This window comes from Ochotona curzoniae, unplaced genomic scaffold, assembly GCF_017591425.1.
Source record: "Ochotona curzoniae isolate NIBS_2020 unplaced genomic scaffold, NIBS_Ocur_1.0 contig_2318, whole genome shotgun sequence".
Classification (NCBI taxonomy): Eukaryota; Metazoa; Chordata; class Mammalia; order Lagomorpha; family Ochotonidae; genus Ochotona; species Ochotona curzoniae.
The window spans coordinates 16076961-16097633 of record NW_024465419.1 but is presented as its reverse complement, the minus strand read 5'-3'; the positions used below and the strand labels follow the sequence as shown (position 1 = coordinate 16097633).

The 20673-nt window shown below is 36.6% G+C and overlaps 1 protein-coding gene across 4 annotated transcripts in view; it reads right to left on the bottom strand.

The window, feature by feature from the left end:
* LOC121151335 (regulating synaptic membrane exocytosis protein 2-like) overlaps window positions 1–20673 on the bottom strand; it is a 351958-nt gene that overhangs the window by 151325 nt on the left and 179960 nt on the right. For all 4 annotated transcript variants that reach the window (XM_040972683.1, XM_040972685.1, XM_040972681.1 and 1 more), the window contains one exon: window positions 4761–5686. In XM_040972683.1, coding sequence (XP_040828617.1) covers window positions 4761–5686 — 926 coding nt within the window. The remainder of the gene's footprint in view (window positions 1–4760; window positions 5687–20673) is intronic.

Here is a 20673-nt window from a genome sequence, read left to right as displayed (position 1 = left end):
ATCTTTTTCCATCCTTTCACTTTCAGCTTCCTCTGATCTGTATGTGTCTCCTGTAAGCAACAGATAGATGGGTTTTCTTTTTTGATCCAGTCCTCCAGTCAATGGCATTTGATTGATGAGTTTAATCCATTTACATTAGATGTTAATAATGGATAGGTGGCAGTTTGGTTCTATTATTTTAGAAATGGGTTGTTCTTTGATTTAATCTTCTGTTGGCCTTTTAGTGTGATGTTCTCCACATTTGCCTTTGGTTTTGGTAATTGCTATTCCTTTTCTCTTTCACGAGAACCTCTTTGAGTATCATTTGAATGGCAGGTTTAGAATAGGCAAATCCATGAAGTTTTTCTTTACTGTGGAAGAATTTTATTTCATTTTCAAAGACAAAGGAGAGCATTGTTGGATACATTATTCTGGGCTGAAAAATTTTCCCTTTTAGAATCTGGAATATGTAACTCCAGTCTCTTCCGGCCTATAGTGTTTCTTCTGAGAGGTCGGTCAGCTGAGTTTCCCTGGGATTCCTCTGCAGGTCATTTGATTTTTTTTTTCACATGCACACTTACAGATTTTTTTCTTTTTGTTCAACCGAAGGGAGCTTGATTATCATGTGTCACAGTGAAAATCGCTTTTGATCAACTCTGTTGGGGGTTCAGTGCCTCTCCAGTATATTGTTTTCCAATTCTTTCTGGACATTAGGGATGTTTCAATTTATTATTTCATTGAATACACCTTTAATCCCAGATTCTCTTTCTGTGCCTTCTGGAACTCCCATAACTTTTATATGGAGCCTTTAAATCATATCTTTTAATTCTTGGATACTTTCTTTAGCTTGACCTGGTTCTGCTTCCAGCTTTTTGTTTGTTTCCCCCTGGTGACAGGAAATACCTTCCAATTCTGACATTTTTTCTTCTGCTTAATTCATTCTATTTTTGAGACCGTCTACTGTACTTTTAATTTGCTCCACTGTATTCTTAATTTGACATATCAGCTTTCATTTGATTCATCTCCTGTGTGACACATTTCTTAAATTCCTTGCACTCTTGTATTATGTGCTTCTCATTGTTATTCAAAAGCTTTATATTGAGTTTTCTGAATTCTATGTCCCCCATTTTCTCAATGTCTTCCTCAGTCAGCTCTGAGGGTGGTAGAAGCTTTCGTTCTTTTGCTGGAGTGTCTTCAGTAACATTCATAGTGCCTCTGGTTCTTCTTTTACCTTTTGTCATTGCAATTCTGGTTGGCAGATTCTTCTCCTTAGGGCAGGTTTCTAAGATGTATTATCTACAGATCTACTAGTCGGTTTTTATGTTCCATTAGTGTCCCTGATTAGAAAAATGCCAGCTGTCCTAAATAACTGGGTTGTCAGTGGTGCTGATCTTGTTGACGTGTGCTAGCCATTAAATTTGAGAGCTACCTGGAGTTATTTTGGGTGAGTCTGTAGAGTGCCATGATGGAACTGCTTTCTCTGAGGGGCCTGTGCAATGTTCTAAGCTGAAAGTGACTTTGTTTCACGCTTAGCTCTTGCACAGCTCAGCTCCCCTCTCTTCAGTCTAACAGTGCCTAGCCTGATGAAAATGGCACCTGAGCCCTACTGATTAAGCACATGTGCAGTTTGCCTCCGCTCCTTCTGATCTCTGAGCTCTTGCCCCTCTGTGCAAGATGGTGCCCTATGGGGCACCAACAGAGATCAGGGGTTGCCAGCCATAAGATCCAGGGACTACACGGATCCTGCTTTTTCCACAAATAATCAAATATGCTAGTCTTGCCTACAATGTTCCGCCTTCTCAACAGCCAGAATCTTTCCTCTCTGAATTCCACTACTGGGGTAATATCAAACAAGACTATTTTATTAAAGAAATTCAAATTTCCTCCTCCAGATCTAAAACAAAGTATAAGTATTCACAGGAAATAAATATTAGTAGAAACTATATTCTGAGAAACAAATTAGTTACATGAGTAAGAGAATGACTCCAAGGGTATCTACCCAGAGTTCAAGCTAGAGGAAATCACTGGTGAAACATGCAGGTTCTTTATCGTTTTAGAAGTGTTTTAATTTTGCTAAATATCAGTTGTAATGCTATAAACCTGCAAATCTATAAGTGAGAACAGCTTTGCAAAACAAAGTATGAGCCCTTAGACAGATATCATACATAAAAAGCTTTTGAGTGTTTCATTAATGCCTTTCCAATTTTTTTACATTCTTATTAAGTAATGTGAAGGGAGCGCATTAGCAGAAAATAACAGAAGAACCTACCAAAATGATCTAAACCAATCATTCAAGATAACTCAGCTTATATTTTACAAGAATATTTTTGCAAATATGTGGAAAGACTGAACTAAAGATTATTAAGTATGTTTAAGGAAGGATTACAGTTCAGGGGAAAAATTTATACATTATCTCTGTGAAAATTAAGATCTGCATTTCTCTTTGTACTTATATTTTAATAAGCCTAATCTGATTAGAATTTGTCATTCAAATGCAGTGAATATTAATTAAATCCCTAACTTTATTTTTCTAACTGCATATGTATTTTCCTCAACCTCATTGTTTAAATGCTATATCCTACCTGTTGGAATATTGTACTTTCTACATGTTTATCATTTATTTTAATAGATTAAATCAGAATTCCACTAACCTTTGCAAAATTTCTTATCAATATAACACTTTGAACAATCAATATCTGGTTGGTTATCCCTCACTGTTCTAGGCTATTCTTTCTAGCATTCTTGTTTCTAGATTGACTTGAAAAACAAGAGGCTCCTAAGATTCAACTGGAATTATGACTAGAATGTTATTAATCCTAAGAGATTATTTCTAAAGCGCATACATCTTCATAGCATTCTCAATGCGGAATATGAACTAAACATCTACTCACATTTTCAATTAAGTTACTTACTGAAATCTTGTAGTTTTTAATGTTCAATCTTTCATTTGTAAACAATATTTTCTGTTTTTAGTTCAGAACAGCAGCTCCAAAAGTATGTATGTATGCATGTATGTGTGCATGTGTGGATGCATATGTATCTGTATTTGAGTGTTTGTTTATTTAAAGGGTGGAGTTTCAGAGAAACAAATAGACAGGTCCACTTCCAAACTGTCCACAGCATCAGAGATTGTTCCAGGCTGAATCAGGACCCCAGAACTGAACCTAGCTCCTTCACACAAGCAGCAGGGACGTAAGCACTTCAACAGTCACTTGCTGCCTCTGAGGGCGCACATTATTTGGAACTCAAAAGCAGAAAATCCAAAGCAGAGGCCGAATACTTGCCTGCCCACTTTAATATGGGATGCAGAAATCCCAAGAAGCAATTATACCACTGCATCAAAAAGCCACCTCTGCTAATTCATGTATCTTGATTCATTTTTTATGTTGTAAAATTATTCAGTATTCATTTCACATCTAATTATCTTCCTGAATTCCCTTACTGATGCCTACTGGTTCTTAAAAGGAAGAAATGGACTACTCATTAAGAATATTGCAGTGGGATGACAGTGAGTTAATATAAGGGATTCATTTTAGATAATCACCAATCTTATGTATGTTGTAATACATGAAAATAAGTTCCAGAAAAATTTAATATCACTCATTAAACATAATAAAATACAAAACATATAGCTATTTAACTAGTCAATTTGGGGATAAAAGAGTTTTGAAGGATTAAAAGAGGGAAAACCATCACTAAAGATACAAGGCTTAGTTATATTCAATTCAGTACTTCCAAATATTAAAAGAAAAACAGGAGACAAACATCAACTTGTGAAACATTTGAAACAATTAAATGCAGCAAAATCCAAAATATATAAAAGCTCTTATAGATCAGCAAGAATAACCACATAATAGCCAATAAAAACAGGTAGAAGGAATAAAAGGGTTGAACAAGTAAATCATAGGAATTAAACATCAATAAGCACCAATAAAATATCTTGATTCTACAATCAATGATGAAAAACCAGCTCTTTCCAAGTCTTATTTAATTAGTAAACATGGAGTACACTGAAGCTGGTGAGTCACATACATCTGACAGAAGTAGAAAACCTTTCTAGAAAGTAATTCGGGAATCTGAAATAAAGCTTAAAAGAATCCAAAGTACAAATACACATCAGATATGTAGGCAAAACTTATGCTTAAAGATAATCATTATATAATTACTTGTTCTAGCAATCAGAAGCAATTGAATGGCAGTAAGAAAAAATAGTACAAACTTAAGATAGAACATTGGTGCAAGCATTTAAAACACTTTTCTGAAAAGCAATCTTAAACTCCTTATAAACTGTTATCAAATAAACAATGAGGGCACCAAATTATAAACAGTATTATGCCGATTTTATAAATCTGTAACTCAGACAGTCAAAATGATAGAAAGAAGAAAATACAGTAAATAATGGTCCTCTCTGGGGAAAAGAAATATGAAAACTTGCATTTCATTTTTTACACTTTGAAGACATTTTAGATTTTTTTTAGCAAAAAAGTCTAAAATTGTTTTTTTAATTAAAGTTTAATGTTACTTTTAAAACCAGCTGAAAAAAATCTCTAAAACATATGATCAAATGATGCAAAAAAATTTTTTAAACAAAGCAGGAAAGAAAAGTGTTTAATAAATTTTTGTCATGCATGGATAACATAATTTGTTTTTCATAACATAAAATTTTGTTCACATGACCAATACCATTAAAGGAGTTTTTTTTGTTAGTTTTAAATATTTACTTAGAAATAAGCCTTAAAGATCTTATCTAATACAGTAAAATCTATAATTAGAGATCTTACCTTTTTCACTTACACTCTCACTTTCAATCTCAACATCATCACAACTCGTGTATTCAGGCGTGGAAGCCAATTCCTCCTCTGAACTGCTCAAAGAAACCTGTCGCATTTTACCTCCTTTCTTCGATTTATGAGGTTTTGGTGGTGGAGGTCTCACTGACTCTGACTGGTCAGAGCTCAGAGAATCATTCCTTAACATCGCTTCCATTTTTTCCCGTTTTGTTTTCCGTACAGCAGAGCTGGGATCCAAGTGGTGCTGCTTCCTCAGTGAGTCAGTACGCCTCATGTCCGGTCGATCCATGGGGATTGGACTCCTCCGTGGTGTGGGAGGACTATGGTTTGTGGTCCTTTGTGGATATGAACTTGGTCCCTGAATTTCTCGAGTTCTTTCCATTGAATAAGATCTCTGATTTTCCATGGCAGCTCTACGTTCAGATATAGATCTTGGCCTGGACGGTCGATCCATCCTTAGCATAGAAATTCTGGAATCTTCCAGTTCAGCATTTGCCAAAGAGACATCACTATGCCTTCTCTCATGCCGCGCTCGGGACACTTCGGCATGGATACGCATTTGTTCTTCATAAGGTTGAGGCTTAACTGGATAGCGAGCCAAATTTGGATCACTTCGGTAGCGTGCCTGGTATTCCTCTTCTCTCCTTTGTCGTTCATACTCATCTCTACTCTCCACATCTTCATCATCTACAATATACTCTTTGGAATGCCTGTGACTTCTCCTGTTGGAGTCCCTATAGTTCATATGATCAGACTCTTCATAAAACTGAGGATCACGTTGAGATCGCCTATCAGCATAATCTGATGGAGACCTAGGCATTGCGCTTTCTGAAGTGGCATACTGTGAATATTCCTCTCTTTCTTCCCGTTGGTCGTATCGTCTATTCTGATCTCTGGACACTGATGGACTTCTTTTCCTAAGTAACCAAAGGAAGATAATGGTGAGGAAAGCAACACTTGATTAATTTGACATTTGCATTTGTTCTCATTTTTGAAACACATAACAATCATTTTAGTAATATTGATTTTATTCAGTTTCAATAAGTAACTTTGTCAAATTTATTTAAATCTTTCAACTTGAAAGGCAGAGAGAGAAAGAAAGGAAGAGAGAGAGATAGAGAAAGAGAGAAAGAATCATCCACCAACTGGTTCACTCCCAAAGGCTCACAATAGCCAGGGCTGGGCCAAGTCAAAGTCAGGATCCCAGAATTACAATCAGATCACCTCCATGGGTGACAGGGACCCAAGGACTTGAGCCATCACCTGCTGGCCCATGGTAGGTACACCTCGGCAGGAAGTTGGATCAGAAGCAGAAGTGCCAGGACTCCAACCAGAAATAGATACAGGATGTGGGTGTTTCAAGCAGTGGCTTAACCTGTTGAACCACAATGACTACCTTTCAAGTAGGTAATTTAGAAGGCATTTTAGTTGTAATTATTAAATGCTTGAGATACTGTCTATGGACTTAAATCATACACCACAATTAAACATAGTCAACAACATATTGTGCCTCTGTAAAATACCCTTTATTGTAATTCCTTTCTGTGTTAGCTATACTTAAGCTACACGGTAACCTCCTTCCATTCTCTCTATTCCTGATACCTAAGTATGAAAGTTTCTTGAAAACATAATTAAGCTCATCTGACTTTGCTCCAGAGGTGAATACTTTCCCACTAAAGCTAAATGCAAGCTCTGAAAATTCATTTTGTATATATCCTCTACTTACGTCACTCTTAGTGTTGGTTCATATAATCTTTATCTCACTACCATTATGCCTCCAATCCTTTCTCACTGATCTAATTAGATGCAACTTACATAAATATCAACAATTACTTATTTATCATAAAACCCTAAAAGTCAGAAAGAGCAGTTTGTTTGTTTGTTATTATCTTATAAAACATACATAACAGCTGGGCCAGTTAGCCCCGAGACAGTAGGGGCAGGGTGGTTCCAACAAAGACTGGGGCGCCTAGCCTGGGTCCTTTGCCCTGCATGTGCAGAGGGAGTCAGACCACTTAGCCCCAGAGGGAGCGCAGCATTGCCTGGGTCGGGTGGCGCAGGGTGCAAATGGTGCGGGGCTAAGCCCACGGGCCACCTGGTGGCACACTTGTGGGTTTTGGTAGTATAGGCTTGCAGGGGACCTGGGGAATGGCAGAGGTAAGGGTATGTGAGGACCTGAGGGATCATGTTCATGTGAGGAATGACTACTGAGGAACTTGCATAGACAAGCTACTGTACCTGCAGATCTGAGTCACCTCAATGGTTTAGAGGGAGCAGTGGATGGCACACCCAGATGCACACAGAAGATATGGCACTCCTTTGGGGCCTAAAGAGAACATCTAATATCGTAGCAGAGGAGGGAGGGCAGATTGCCCGGGGGGGGGGGTGAGGAGATGTATGGGAGGGAAGATTGGTGAGAGAGTACATTGAAGGTGAGGAATGACTACTGAGGAACTTCCATCAACAAGGCCACTGTACTTGCAGATAAATGAGGGAGGTGTGACAGTTTGAAGCAGTTTGAAGGGGGGAACAGAAAAATCTTAAGAGTCAAATGATGTGCCAGGACACATGGGAGACCTGAGCTGAGCTAGTTAGCATCAACCACTGCCAAATACCACTCACTGGCACACATCAAAGCTATGGCTGGGGTCCTAGTTAGCAGGGCTAGATCATGGTACCTGCCAGTGAGAGTCAGAATAAAGGATGGGTAATGTTAGGCAGCGCCATGACAATAAGCAGCACACGAGAAATCAGGTCTGGGGGCTAACTCTGGAGGAGTAAGTGGGCCCACTCCTGTGGAACTGCAATTTTCTCTGGTTTGCTTAAAAGCTGAGGGTGATGATGGGCTGAGCTAGACATGATCACGGAACCCTCTGACACTCATGGGTACAGGAGTTGGGTACAGGCCGAGCTGGTCCAGACTGCAGCACCCACAGGCACACCCAAGAATAGGGTGTGCGGTGTGCCAGACCACAACATCCACCAGTCATACCGAGGCAAGAACAGAGGAGGCAGACTATACCAGGTAAGGACCTAAAACCCACCACTACATATAGGATCTGGATCTGGGAGTGGGCTGGTACAGGAACTTGGGAAACTCCCCTGGTGGGCCATTGCTCCCTCTGGTGAGCATGAGATTCAGGCCTGGGTATTTGTCAGGATGGACAAAGTCGTTCCACTGGCCAACAAGTGTGTGGGTTGGTTCTGAAGGGGACTGAATCATGCAGTACAGGACCAAACCTTAGTACACTGGCATGTGCAAGAGCTAAGCTGGAGTGCAGGTCATGCCAGGCTAGACTATCATATCTACCGGTTTTACTGAGCCAGGAACGGGAACAGACAGTGCAGGATTAGGCTGCAACACCCACCAGCGATAGAGTTGGGACTGGGAGAGGGGTAGGACATGTCAGGCTGAAGCATCCGATGGCAAAGGCCAAGACAGAGGATGGGCTATGCCAAGCTGGGTCAAAGCAACCAATGGCACACACAAGATCTGTGGCTAGGAACAGGCCTTGTCAGGGAGCTAAGGAGAAGCCCTGGCTGGATTATGGCTCCCACTGATGAGCATGACAGCTAGAATGGGGTGTTGACAGCATTCCAGAACTATCAAAATCACTTGAGCAGAACCCTTACAACATGTTCCACATCGGAGACCCTGGGATGGCATCGGGTGGCCGTTTCCCATTCCTGGAAACTGGGCAGCTTTGAGGCTGGGTGTAGCTTTCCCACTGTCTTGCCTTTTCCCCAGATACAGGAGGAAGAAAAAGAAAATTTGGAAATAGTGATTTCACCCACCTTCTCCTAACCTTCAATCAATTATGTAAACATCAACAAGAATAAAAATTAAAAACTTAAAAAAGAACCATGCTTAACAAAGTATTAATATTGCCTTCTTCTCTGGCAGGAATTCAGGTAATATCAACATCTAGCCTTGAAAACAAGGGGATTAGAAGCCTGAAGAGGAAAGGTCTAGTATAACTGCTATGTGATTTTCATCAGGACCTAAACAGGATAGAAGACTGGAGAAAGTTGAAGGAAAGAAGACCAATATTTGCCACTTCAGCTGTAAGTATTTTACATAGCATATTTTTGGCTTAAAAGCAAAAGCACATAAATGACACCATGGCATCATGGCACAATCAGGCCAAATCACTACTCTTCCCTAACATTTCTTCCAAGTCAGTAAGCCCGTTTTTCCCTCATATCCAGAATATGATCTACCAATGTATTCATTAGTGTTTGCTAACAATAACCCCTCTCACCGTAGGTTTTCCAGGTAAAAACGGCTAAACACAGGACTCAGAGGCTACATGACCATTTAAAATGCTGTAAGAATGAAGGCCAGGGAAGTTAACACTGCTTAGTCCTAGCCTGGAGAACCGAAGAATCCTCAAGACAACAGATATTAGGAAACTACTGTGAATTGCAGAAGCTTGCTCAAGACTTTCATGCCTGCCTTTGCCTGCCAACAGCAAGTGTAATAACATCCAAGTTTTTACCACATTCAAATTTCTCTCAAATGGAAAGCTAGGTAAAACTTGCAGACTGTTCCAGTACTGGAGTAAATGTTTTATAATTATCCACATGGAAGAGATTTTTTTAGTATTTATGTTAACACAACACATTGACAATTAAATTACAAATATTTTGGGTGATAATTGATACATAAAAACATGGACTCTTATAGTTTAAAATTTACAGTCCAAATAGGAATCAAGCTTGGTACAACTTACACAAAAAACATATGTAAATTATGAATTATGAATACTTCATTTTACTTTTATCATTTTTATCTATAAGACTAAAGTGGAACTATCTTCTGGTATCATAATATTGTATTATAAACACTGGAAGTAAGAAATCTGGATTTCTTAGTACTAGTTTTGCTATTGATCAGCTATCTGAATGCATACAGTTATTTAATCTTTGGCAGTCTGTCCTTTTCTAAAATAAAAGGTGCAAGATAATACACGTTAACTCAAATTATTATGACAAGCATACTAGGTAAAAACTCAATGTCACTCTACAGTATGAACTAGAAACATAGAAATAACTAAGATGTAATTGGATCTTAACTTAAATGATTCCAAAACCCTCACCCATTTCTTAGGGACTTGGAGTCCATATTTTCACAATGAATTCATCAAGTTAACATGGCTAACTGAAAGTTTAAACTAATAAGGATTTTCAGTAACATTTAACATCACATTGGGAATTACAGTATAAGAAGAATGAGAACAAAAACAAATACTTCATTCCTAACTGGAGGGACTATTAAAAATCTTTAGTAACCAGAATATTAAGTGAATACAGTGAGTTTTATGTGCATATATTATTGATAAATAAGAATATTTATGTCCAATTACAGAATTAAGAAAGGATGTTAATAATTAGCCCTGAGCAAGCCATGTAACTGCTTTTTACAATTATACCTGACAAAAATTAAATTTAACATTAGATCCAGTAACCACTTTGTTCTAGAGATCATGAAATTTGCCTCAAGTTCATGAATGGTGCTGTAAATGCTGATTTATATTGGATTTAAGTAAAAATATAACAGTAAAAACAGAACAGATGACCATTCTGTTACTTAAAATGGATGTAGGTTTTTAAAAATACTTTTCAAAGTATAGAATCTTTTAGAATGTCATAGTTACGCAAGGCAACACTTTACTCTCAGAACACTCTTATTGTGCAATAAAAAACCTGTCAATTACTCCAAAATATTAAAATAATCTACTAAAACAATTTTATCAATATAACATGATATCAATACATCATGAATTATTTCAAACCTGAACTTTCTTGACTGTTAACATGTCTATCTTAAATCTGTATCTTTTCAGAAACTAAAGGAAATCCACGAATATTTAAGTATATTCTCTAATCTTTATCTTTGATACTACCTTTATGATTAAGGCTTAGCATTTTAAATTTATTATCATGTTAAAAAAAAACACTTAACAGGTAAAAGAATATAATAATTTTATATACCTTTCTAAAGAATTATAATGTGTTTAATAGCACTTAATTCATAAGTTATATTCAAAAGTGTTAATTCAAAAAAAGTTCCAAAACTATGCCTTTTTTAAAGAATAAAACATACTTGCAATATTATATAATACCTTGATTATTACTCCTATGCATTCTATTAAACTTTCTAATAAAAAACTAATATTTTTGCACTCATTTTTTATTTGTCCAATTTCTGTTCAACTTCTCTTTATTGAAACCTAGTCTATTCTATTTGTAGTGGTCTTAACTGGTGCCATTTGAAATCACACCTAAAACATTCTGGATCTGCCTCAATGAGTAGCAAATCTATCCATTATTCATGTATCTTGTCATATATCCTATATCTTTAACATATTTCAGAAAATTCTAGCCAAATAACACACTGGGTACCAGACTGTAAACCTCAATCTCCTGCCTACGCCAGTTTGAGGAAGAAAGCACAGCATTAGTGTTTTTACAGTTCTGCATCTAATAATCACACTGATGGATGGAAACATTTAAAATGTAAAATTTATTTCCGAATTAAAGTATTCTACTAACTTCCCAAAGTCAGCATTGAGAGACAGACATCCACCTACAAATACACACTCACACTGTACAATAACTCATTATGCTTTTGTCATGACTTCCACTTTAACATTTATTATTTTTAACATCTTAGGTGGTTTGTTTCTAAATAACCTGCAATATGGACCTTATATAATATGAAGCAACCATCAAGCTTCTGAAAAGACAAATATTTGAAAATTTGTAATAGTACATGAAAAATGTGTTTAATGTGCACGTTTTAACTCTAAACTATAGACAAATGCAATTTTAAAGAATCATATGATAGAGTATGAAGAATTTAAAAGTATTAATTTCTGCAAATTCAAATTTTATGTAATGGTAGTTAAGCATTACACATGTGAAAATCTCAAAATATTAATTAACAGAGATCATTAAAATTAATATTTATATATTAAAGAATTAAAAATGACAACAGAATAATCTGAACAAATAACTCCCATCTTTTTAAAAGCTTCATAAAGCACGGGCATCACTAAATAAAATAATACTTCATTAATATACTTACACAATTCAACCACAGAAACACTACATTGCAATAAAATTCTAAAATTCGAAGCTGTTAAAACACATTACAACAAAAATTTAACAGATATATTCTATCTCATAAAACGTAATGCAGTCTCCATTCTCACAATTCTAACAGAAAGCTTTAAAAAAAAAAGACAACTTACACTTATCAAAGCCAAGAAAAGCAAACAATTTCACATGACAATAAATATTTCACACATTTTTATTTTACCTTTTGTTCAACCAATGCACATCTGTCGAGCATGAAGCATCATGCTGACGAAAACGCATCAACACTGCGCCAGGCAGTGCTTTCACTTAATCCGTCTAACCCTAGCAAAATCATAGGAGCCATCCTTAATCAGATGATTTCAGTCTCTACTCGGCTCGCAATGATTTTATTACAAAACTAACTGCTGAAAAGTGACACGTCAACAGTACTCATCCAGGATGGAGTCATAAACTTCTGTGATTTAAGGGCCAGTTAAGGGAAAGGTTAGCCTCTAATGCGTGACTATGGGGCTGTATATAGCTCCAGGTCAAGCAAGAATGTACCCTGTAAGGAGGATTATGGTACTTAGCTGATTAGTGCCTCACAATACTGAACACCAAATGCAATCTACATCCAGGTATTTCTGGTGCTACATTTAAAACCAGCAGATTTATAAATTTATAAACTACATCTGTATGAATTCTGCTTTTTCTAAAATAACAGCTCAGCTTTTGCTATAAAATATACAGGGACAATGCAAGATAGTAATGGATTGTCAAGCCAACTATTTTTTTAGTTATTGATAAACAAGCTTTTTAATCTTTACTAATAAATAGCAATCTTTCCCAAAGGGGCAGAAAACAGCAGTTTCTGGGACAATTTAATGACAAATGGTATAATTCCATGAACTAAGAACTTCATTCAGTTTAAACAAATGTTGCACAATTTTAATTCTTTTTATTTGTTTGAAACGAAAAAAAAACAGAGACACAAAAAGAAAAAAACAGAAACAACCTCCCATCTCTTCTTCACTTCCCAAATGCCTATGATAGCTCAGGCTGGCCCAAGTTGAAGCCAGGAGCCTGGAACTCAACCTGGTTTCCCACAAAAATCACAAGACCATTATTAAATTTTAATACTACAACTTCATATTAAATCTCACATGACAATTATAACATTAGCCTTGTCCAGATTAAATCTGGAATAAGATAGAAAAAAATCAGTCAACATGTCTCAAGTAACAAGTTGAATTTCTTTTCTACTTCAATTCACTTATTCATTCAATGTCATAAGTTAAGAGCTAGAATATGAGAACTTCAGCATGACACATGCAAATACATAGAACTGTTAAGGAATTAGTCTGAAAACATTAACTGATGTGATTTAACTGGTTTCTCCTGAAGTTACTTTATAGTCTCCTTAACCCTTTCAATCATAGGGACCACATATTGGCCTTTGCACACTATAAGCTTCTAGGTAGTTACAATTCAGACATAAGAGAACAGGTTTTTCTCAGCTTTTTGGGTTCCAAAACTACATCTCTCAGATGGTGGCACGGAAAAGAACTGTATTCTCAAGGTCTGATACTAGAAAAAGTACCCCAGAGTCAAAGAAATTAGGTGAATTACAGAATAAATATTTCAGACAACTTTTTGGGCTACTGAAGAAAAGCTGGTGTCATCCTGCCTATATTTCCCTATAATTCTCATTTTTAAAACTATTAAGAACATAGCATAATGTTATGTGGTAATTATTATTGTGGTACATAAGCCTACTGAAAAAAATCATTTCAAAAAAGTATTCGAGGGCCAGGCGCAGCGCCCGGGATCCCATATGGGCACCGGTTCTATCCCAGCAGCCCCGCTTCCCTTCCAGCTCCCTGCGTGTGGCCCGGGAAAGCAGTCGAGGACGGCCCAAAGCTTTGGGACCCTGCACCTGCGTGGGAGACCTGGAAGAGGCTCCTGGCTTCGGATCGGCATAGCATCGGTCATTGTGCTCACTTGGGGAGTGAATCATCTGACGGAAGATCTTCCTCTCTGTCTCTCCTCTCTGTATATCTGCCTTTCCAATAAAAACATAATAAAAATAAATCTTTAAAAAAAAAAAGTATTCGATAGCGAATAAACAGCACCAAGATCTGACTTTCCCAGTAATCACCTCAATCCATCTACTTCATAGCATAAATTGATTTAATTTGGAATGTTACTTGTTTTTAATAAAAAAATGGAAATACATTTTCAAGATTTTTCTGAAAATTGAGATGGGTAATGCCGGTCCGAAACCAGGAGTCTCTTCCTCTGGGTCTCCCATGTGGGTGCAGTGTCCCAAAGCTTTGGGCCATCCTCGACTGCTTCCCAGGCCACAGGCAGGGAGCCGCCAGGATTAGAACCGGTGCCCATATGGGATGCCGGAGGTGCAAGGCAAGGACCTTAACCACTGCGCCACTGTGCCACCGTGCCGGGCCCGAGATGGGTAATTGTTAATGGTACTATCATCACCAGATAGTATAGAATCACAATTAATTTTGTATTTTTTGCAATTACTTTTGCCTTTATAATTACTTAAATTAGTTTTTACTTTTTTACCCTAACTATACTCAAAGGACAATTCCTTATGACATTCCATAATTAATTGCTTTAGAATACAAAAAGATTATTTCTGATAATGGAGTAATTGAATATAATTTATTAAACCCAAATTTTTAAATGGATTGTAAACCCTATAAATTACATCATAATGAGAACATAATTCAATGTTAGTTATTAATAAAATGGATATCATTTCAGTACTTTCTTTACTGCATACTTTTTCAGTTTATTTCAGTTATAAAAATGTAGAATGTAGACCATAAAGCTATTTAGAGAATTTGAATTTCTGAAATTATCATCAACTACTAACTGCTTTAATACTTCATTAAAACATTTAACATTTATTCAAATACAAATCTAATCAGATTTTAATAAGGTAAAGACTTTAGGTTTAGCATGTTAGGAAGAATTAAATCACCATTCTTAAGAGTGTATGTAATTTGTCCTTTCCTTAAACTGCAGTTCTTTCTAATTAAATCCATAGTGCTAAACAAATGACATGAAACCTTACCACAAATTTTCTATGTTATACAAAGCTATAAATGTCAAAAGGGAATATTTGAAACACTTTAAAAGGTAATAAATGGGGTCCGGTGCGGTAACCTAGCAGCTAAAGTTCTGGCCTTGTCCTTGCTCGGATCCCATGGATGTGCCAGTTCACATCCCAGCAGCTCCATTTCCCATCCTGCTCCCTGCTTATGGCCTGGAAAAGTAGTCAAGGACAGCTCAAAGCCAAGGACAGCTCAAAGCCTTGGGACCTTGCACCTGTATGGCAGACCTGGAAGAAGCTCCTGGCTCCTGGCTCCTGGCTCCTGGCTCCTGGCTCCTGGCTCCTGGCTTCGGATTGGCTCAGTTCCGACCAATGTGGCTGCTTGAGGAGCGAATCAGTGAATGGAAGCTCTTCCTCTCTATCTTTCCTCCTCTCTGTGTATCTGACTTTCCAATAAAAGTAACAAAATAAATATTTTTTAAAGCCAATGACTAAATAAATGTCACAAAGCTATCAGATCAAACTCAAAGGTTATGCAATAGTAAAAATCTTAATACTCTTTCTGAGAGGTAAATCAATACATTAATCTCAATCACAGTAGCTACAAAAAAAAAAAAAGTAGGAATAAGCCACACAATTTTAAGCCTAGTGGATCAGTAGTTTTGTACCCTAAACCTAATAATTTGTGGTAACAAGAAACATGAGAAAGGGGCCATTTTTGTGACATAGCGCACTAAGTCCATTCTATATGGCAACAACTTGAGCCCCGGCTGCTCCATTTCAGATCTGGCTCGTTTTGATGTGCCTGGGAAAGCAGCAAAAGATCACGGAGCTCAAAAAGCAGGTTCTTTGGCCCCTGATCCTGTTAGGAGACCCTGATGAAGCTTCTGGCTCCTGACTTCTGACCAGTACAGCTCCAGCAGTTATAGCCATTTGGGGAGTGGAACAACAAATAGAACATTCTCTCTCTCTCTCTCTTTCTTTCTCTCCACCCCTCCTTCTCTCTCTCCTCTCTCTCTATCTCATACTGCCTTTCAAAAATACAGATACATCTTACCAAAACAAAAGCATAATAAAATTGAAAGGAGACAATATACATTAACACAATGTCTAGTACTCAACAGGAGTTCAGTTTTTAAAAATCATTATATTTTAATACTTCCACTTACTGGGTATTTACAGTTTGCATGGTAGAAAAAGTAAGTTTCTGTTCTATTACTTAAACTAAAAGAAATGTTACAGTCAGACTATTTTGACATCCCCTCTCGGGCCTTTGGATAAGATCAGGTGCTGAGAATCTTGTCAAACATATCTTCCCACAAGCTCCTCTTTATTCCTAGGTTTACCACATAGGGCACCTTTTTACCTTACTCCTTAATGCCAAACAATCACAATGCTACTAGTATAGGTTGGCATTTATTGAATACTTACTACTCCTAAATAGTGTTAATAATGATTTACTACTTCTCAATTTTCACAATTATATGAAAAAGCATATTTTGTTAAAATACTCTTTATATAAGTAAGTAAGGTGAACTTGGAGCATTTAACTAAAAGAAAATGAAAGAGTAATAAGACCTGAATTAGAGCTTAGCCTGTTATACCTCAGACTTTGCAGTCACAAAACACCCATTTCCCTTATGTGTCCATAGTAATGAGTTATCTCAGCTCAACAAGGAATAACTCTGCAAACAATAATTTGTCATAGTCAGTGAACTGAACAATGTTTGGTTGAATATTCATGTCTCTTCCTATAGTGACATCTAAAACTGTTCAAGTGTAAGCACAGTAACATCATCATTTTGGTGATATAAAATTCATTGAAGTAGATATTACTAAGTTTCTGCAATGTCAGATTTTCGTCCTCTGCTGGGCACACAGAAAAGTAGACAACTCATCATTATCCAGTTGGGTGAGGTCAAGCAATGGATCCTGTCTGTTGAGCTCCGAAGGAAAATGCGTCATTTCTGGGCTGATGGAATGAAGACAACTACTTGTTCACCAAGCTCTTGCCCTGTGCACATGTGTCAGACAGGATAGCTAGCTGCAAGCTGCTGGAGTCTACACTTCTGAAGCACATGTGAGGTAAGTATTATGGAGAGCCTCTTCACCCACTGAACTACACAGGAACAAGAAGCAGCCCTCAATTGGACACTTAGAGTCCCTCAATACTGCTACAGAAAGAAGCTTAACACACACACAAATAAAACACTTACACTTTCTTTTTTACCCTATAAATAGAAATACAAGCAGCTCTCTGCTCACACATCCACTCTTTCCAATTATCTTTTTCCTTCCTGAAATAAATCTAGAGAAAGATAGATCAATAATTTGACTGCATGAGTTGTTTAGCCAAGGAATGGACTGTATCATCCACTTACAGTTGCTACAAAAATTTCTACTGGAGAGTCCTCCTAGTTGGCTTTTATCTTTATGGGTATGGTGAGGTGTGGAAAAAGATAATATTTTCCTTCTCAAAGCAATGACAAAAAAGGGGAAGAATTCCTTTATCTTTTCCCACTAAGGTCATATTTATTATTTAAGTTACTCTCTTTCCTCTTTCTTCTGCTTAGTCTTTTATATTAGTCCTTCACATTCGTAAAGATTCCACTGTAAGTAATGCCTGAAGGTAGCAGCCAGTACATCTCTAACATTGAGAGAAGCTTTGGACCCCATTATTTTCAGAATTTCATTTGATGATTGAGTCCTCAATGCTTCTTTCTGTCCCTATTGGTTTCCAGTAGTCTAATCTGAAAGCAGTAAGAAATGACCGCCTACTACAATCATCTAGTGTCTCAGGTTTTCCTACACTATCATTTGAAGAACTTACTTACATGTATTTGATCCTGAAAACTTATTCATCGCACAGTTACTCATTTCATTTTTATAAAGAACCATTCAGACTGAACTCACTCATACAAATGAATTATGACAAAAACACACTTCCAAAGTATTTCCACTTTTCCTGTGTCTGGAAAATGCATGATGCAGAACAGAAAAGGACTATTCTACTAACTTTACTATACTGTGGTCCTATAATACTGTACACTATCATATATTATGTATAATATTATATATCATTATTTATTATAATCCAATAATACAATGACATTGCTGTGGAGTTCCTTCCTGCAATAACCAGCTAAGTAAACCATGGTAACTTTAGATGGTTAAGCTCTAGTAAATGACATGAGCTAATCCCTGTTTTAATGTTTCCCATAATTAAATTTTCTTATTTTTACGTGACAATCTAGTGCCTCTCTGGTATAGATGCTCCTCCACCAAAGTCGAGGATATATCCCAACAAACTCATTTTTAAGTTGAAAATATCATGTCAAAAATGTATTTAACAAATTAAGCCTTCAGATCATCATAACTCAGCAATATAGTACACTACAGAATATCACACGTTTCCCCTCTTGCTTACATGGCCAACTAGGAACTGTTACCAGCTGAAGCCGACCGGCCCAGAAAGAAGGCATTATATCAGATGTTATCAGCCTGAGAAAAGGTCAAAATTCAAAACATAACATACAGTACATTGCTTTTGCACAATCATATAATCAAAGTGCCATAAATTAAAATTGTCACAAGTTTTAATTTGTGACAGGAACTATCTTTACTAGCACTAAAACAAATTGGAAAATTCACTGTTGACCTTAACTTTTAAACTTTAACGAATATTTTTCTTTATGACTTACTACAGGTTCATAAAAAATTCAATGATTACCATGCAAACAATTATAAAATTTTATAAATTTGCAACATCGTTAAATAATGTTAATAACTGATACACACGATAATATCAGCAATAATTTTCATTTCTTCAAGGATTTTTGAACTTCAAACTATGCAGTAAAAGTTTGGGAGTTTTATAAATATTCCCCTGACTATATTCAAATTAGGTTTTGGAATCTTTGGTCTTCTGAAAATAAAATGTACTTGAACAAATATAAAAGGAGTAACTCTAGTACTTGAACTTTCTATTCTTCCATAATTTTAAATTATGCATTTATAATATTTTATAGAAAATATACTTAGAAATAATACACAAGTGTTACCTATTTTCCCAACAGAAAATCTCATTCAAAATAATTTTATAGTACTAATGACTACAATCCACAATTTTTTGAGCCTTCAAAAAAAGACACAGATTAGGCTTAACTTCTAGTCAATCATCACAATTTTTCCTTCTTAGTCATGGTTTCTAGGCTAGAACACAAAACCTGGATGAAATACCAGAAATTAGTTGTTTCATGAAAGTAACAAAATTCCTAATCATTTAGTATGACCTATATTATTAATTTTCAATTTTTTAATAGAACAACAGGCAATAAAATAAACTATCCTAGCTTAAGCTAGAAATATTTTTGTTAACTTAAATAGCCCATAATGTCATTTTTAAGCTTATTAAGTTTCATTCAAAATATGTAGAATCTCATCTGATTAAAACTATCAAGGCAAAATAAACTTTGTATTGATAAAATGTATTATTAGTAGTATTCAATAAGATCTAAGTTACATTTCACCAAATTTTCATTCCTTTATACTCACTATCTTAATTTTCTATTAGCTACAAAGCATTAACTAGACATGACAAGAATTTAACACTGTGTCTCTAAATGCTTCCTGAAGATATACATATAAATGTAAAACAGGCCAGCTGGAACAAGATCTTAACAACTGTTTCAGCAAAAATGTGCAAACTTTTTGACATTCATCTCTGAGAGCCAATCTAGTAATTAATTAGGACTACATTTGACTTGCAATAGCATTTTACACCAAAGAGGTTCTTATGGCTGTGCCTGTAGAAATCCAATTAGGACTAGCACACCCTAAATGAGGTCAGGAAGGCACAGAACCCTATCAAACTTACTGAAATACAATCTTAAACTGCTCAGCATGTACATCAAAGTAAAAAGGTGGAAGCTGCACTAGCCAAATGCTCTTTGTGTCCAAAATTGAAACACTGAACACTGCAACAAAAAGCCTAACTTTTCACTTTGCAGTTACTGTAACAGAGGGAATCCATAGTTAATGGATAAAGCGAGAAGACAGTTACAATGACAATAAGATTACACAGAATAATTGCAAGTCTTGTGATCTGGGATTTATTATTTAATTGGAACTCAAAAATATTAAATGGAGACCAGCATTAAGAATAGGTTACCTATCAGTAGGCATGCCCGTGTCCCACAGTGGAATGCCCTGTATCAATACCCTCATCTGGCTCCCAAGTCCAGGTTATTGCTAACAAAGACCCTAAGAAGCAGTGCTAATGGCTAAAGCTGGCAGAATCCCATTACCCATGTGGTAGACCAGGAATCTGTTGCTGGACAGAGTTTCAGCCCCTGGCTCAGCCCCAGTGAACCCTACCTCAGCCTTTGCTTTTGTAATCTTTTAGGCAATGAAGCATTGTATGAGTGTTCGTTCTGTCTTGCTCCATAATAATAACAAAAAGGACAGCTGTTCAGACATTTATTGGGAAAAGGGTAGCTGTCTAGTCTAGTGGCTAAGACATCAGTTAGAACATTTGCATCACACATCAGGGAACCCGAGTTTGTTACACAACTCTGGCTCCTAATCCTACCCTCCTGTTAACACAGATCCACATGATGGTTTACATACTGGGTTCCTGTTAATCAAGTGAGTGAAATGAGTTCTTTTTTCCCAGCCTTGGCCATTCTGGGCAGATAGGGTGTGAAGCAGCATATAGGAACTCGCTCTTTTTCTTTTTCCTGT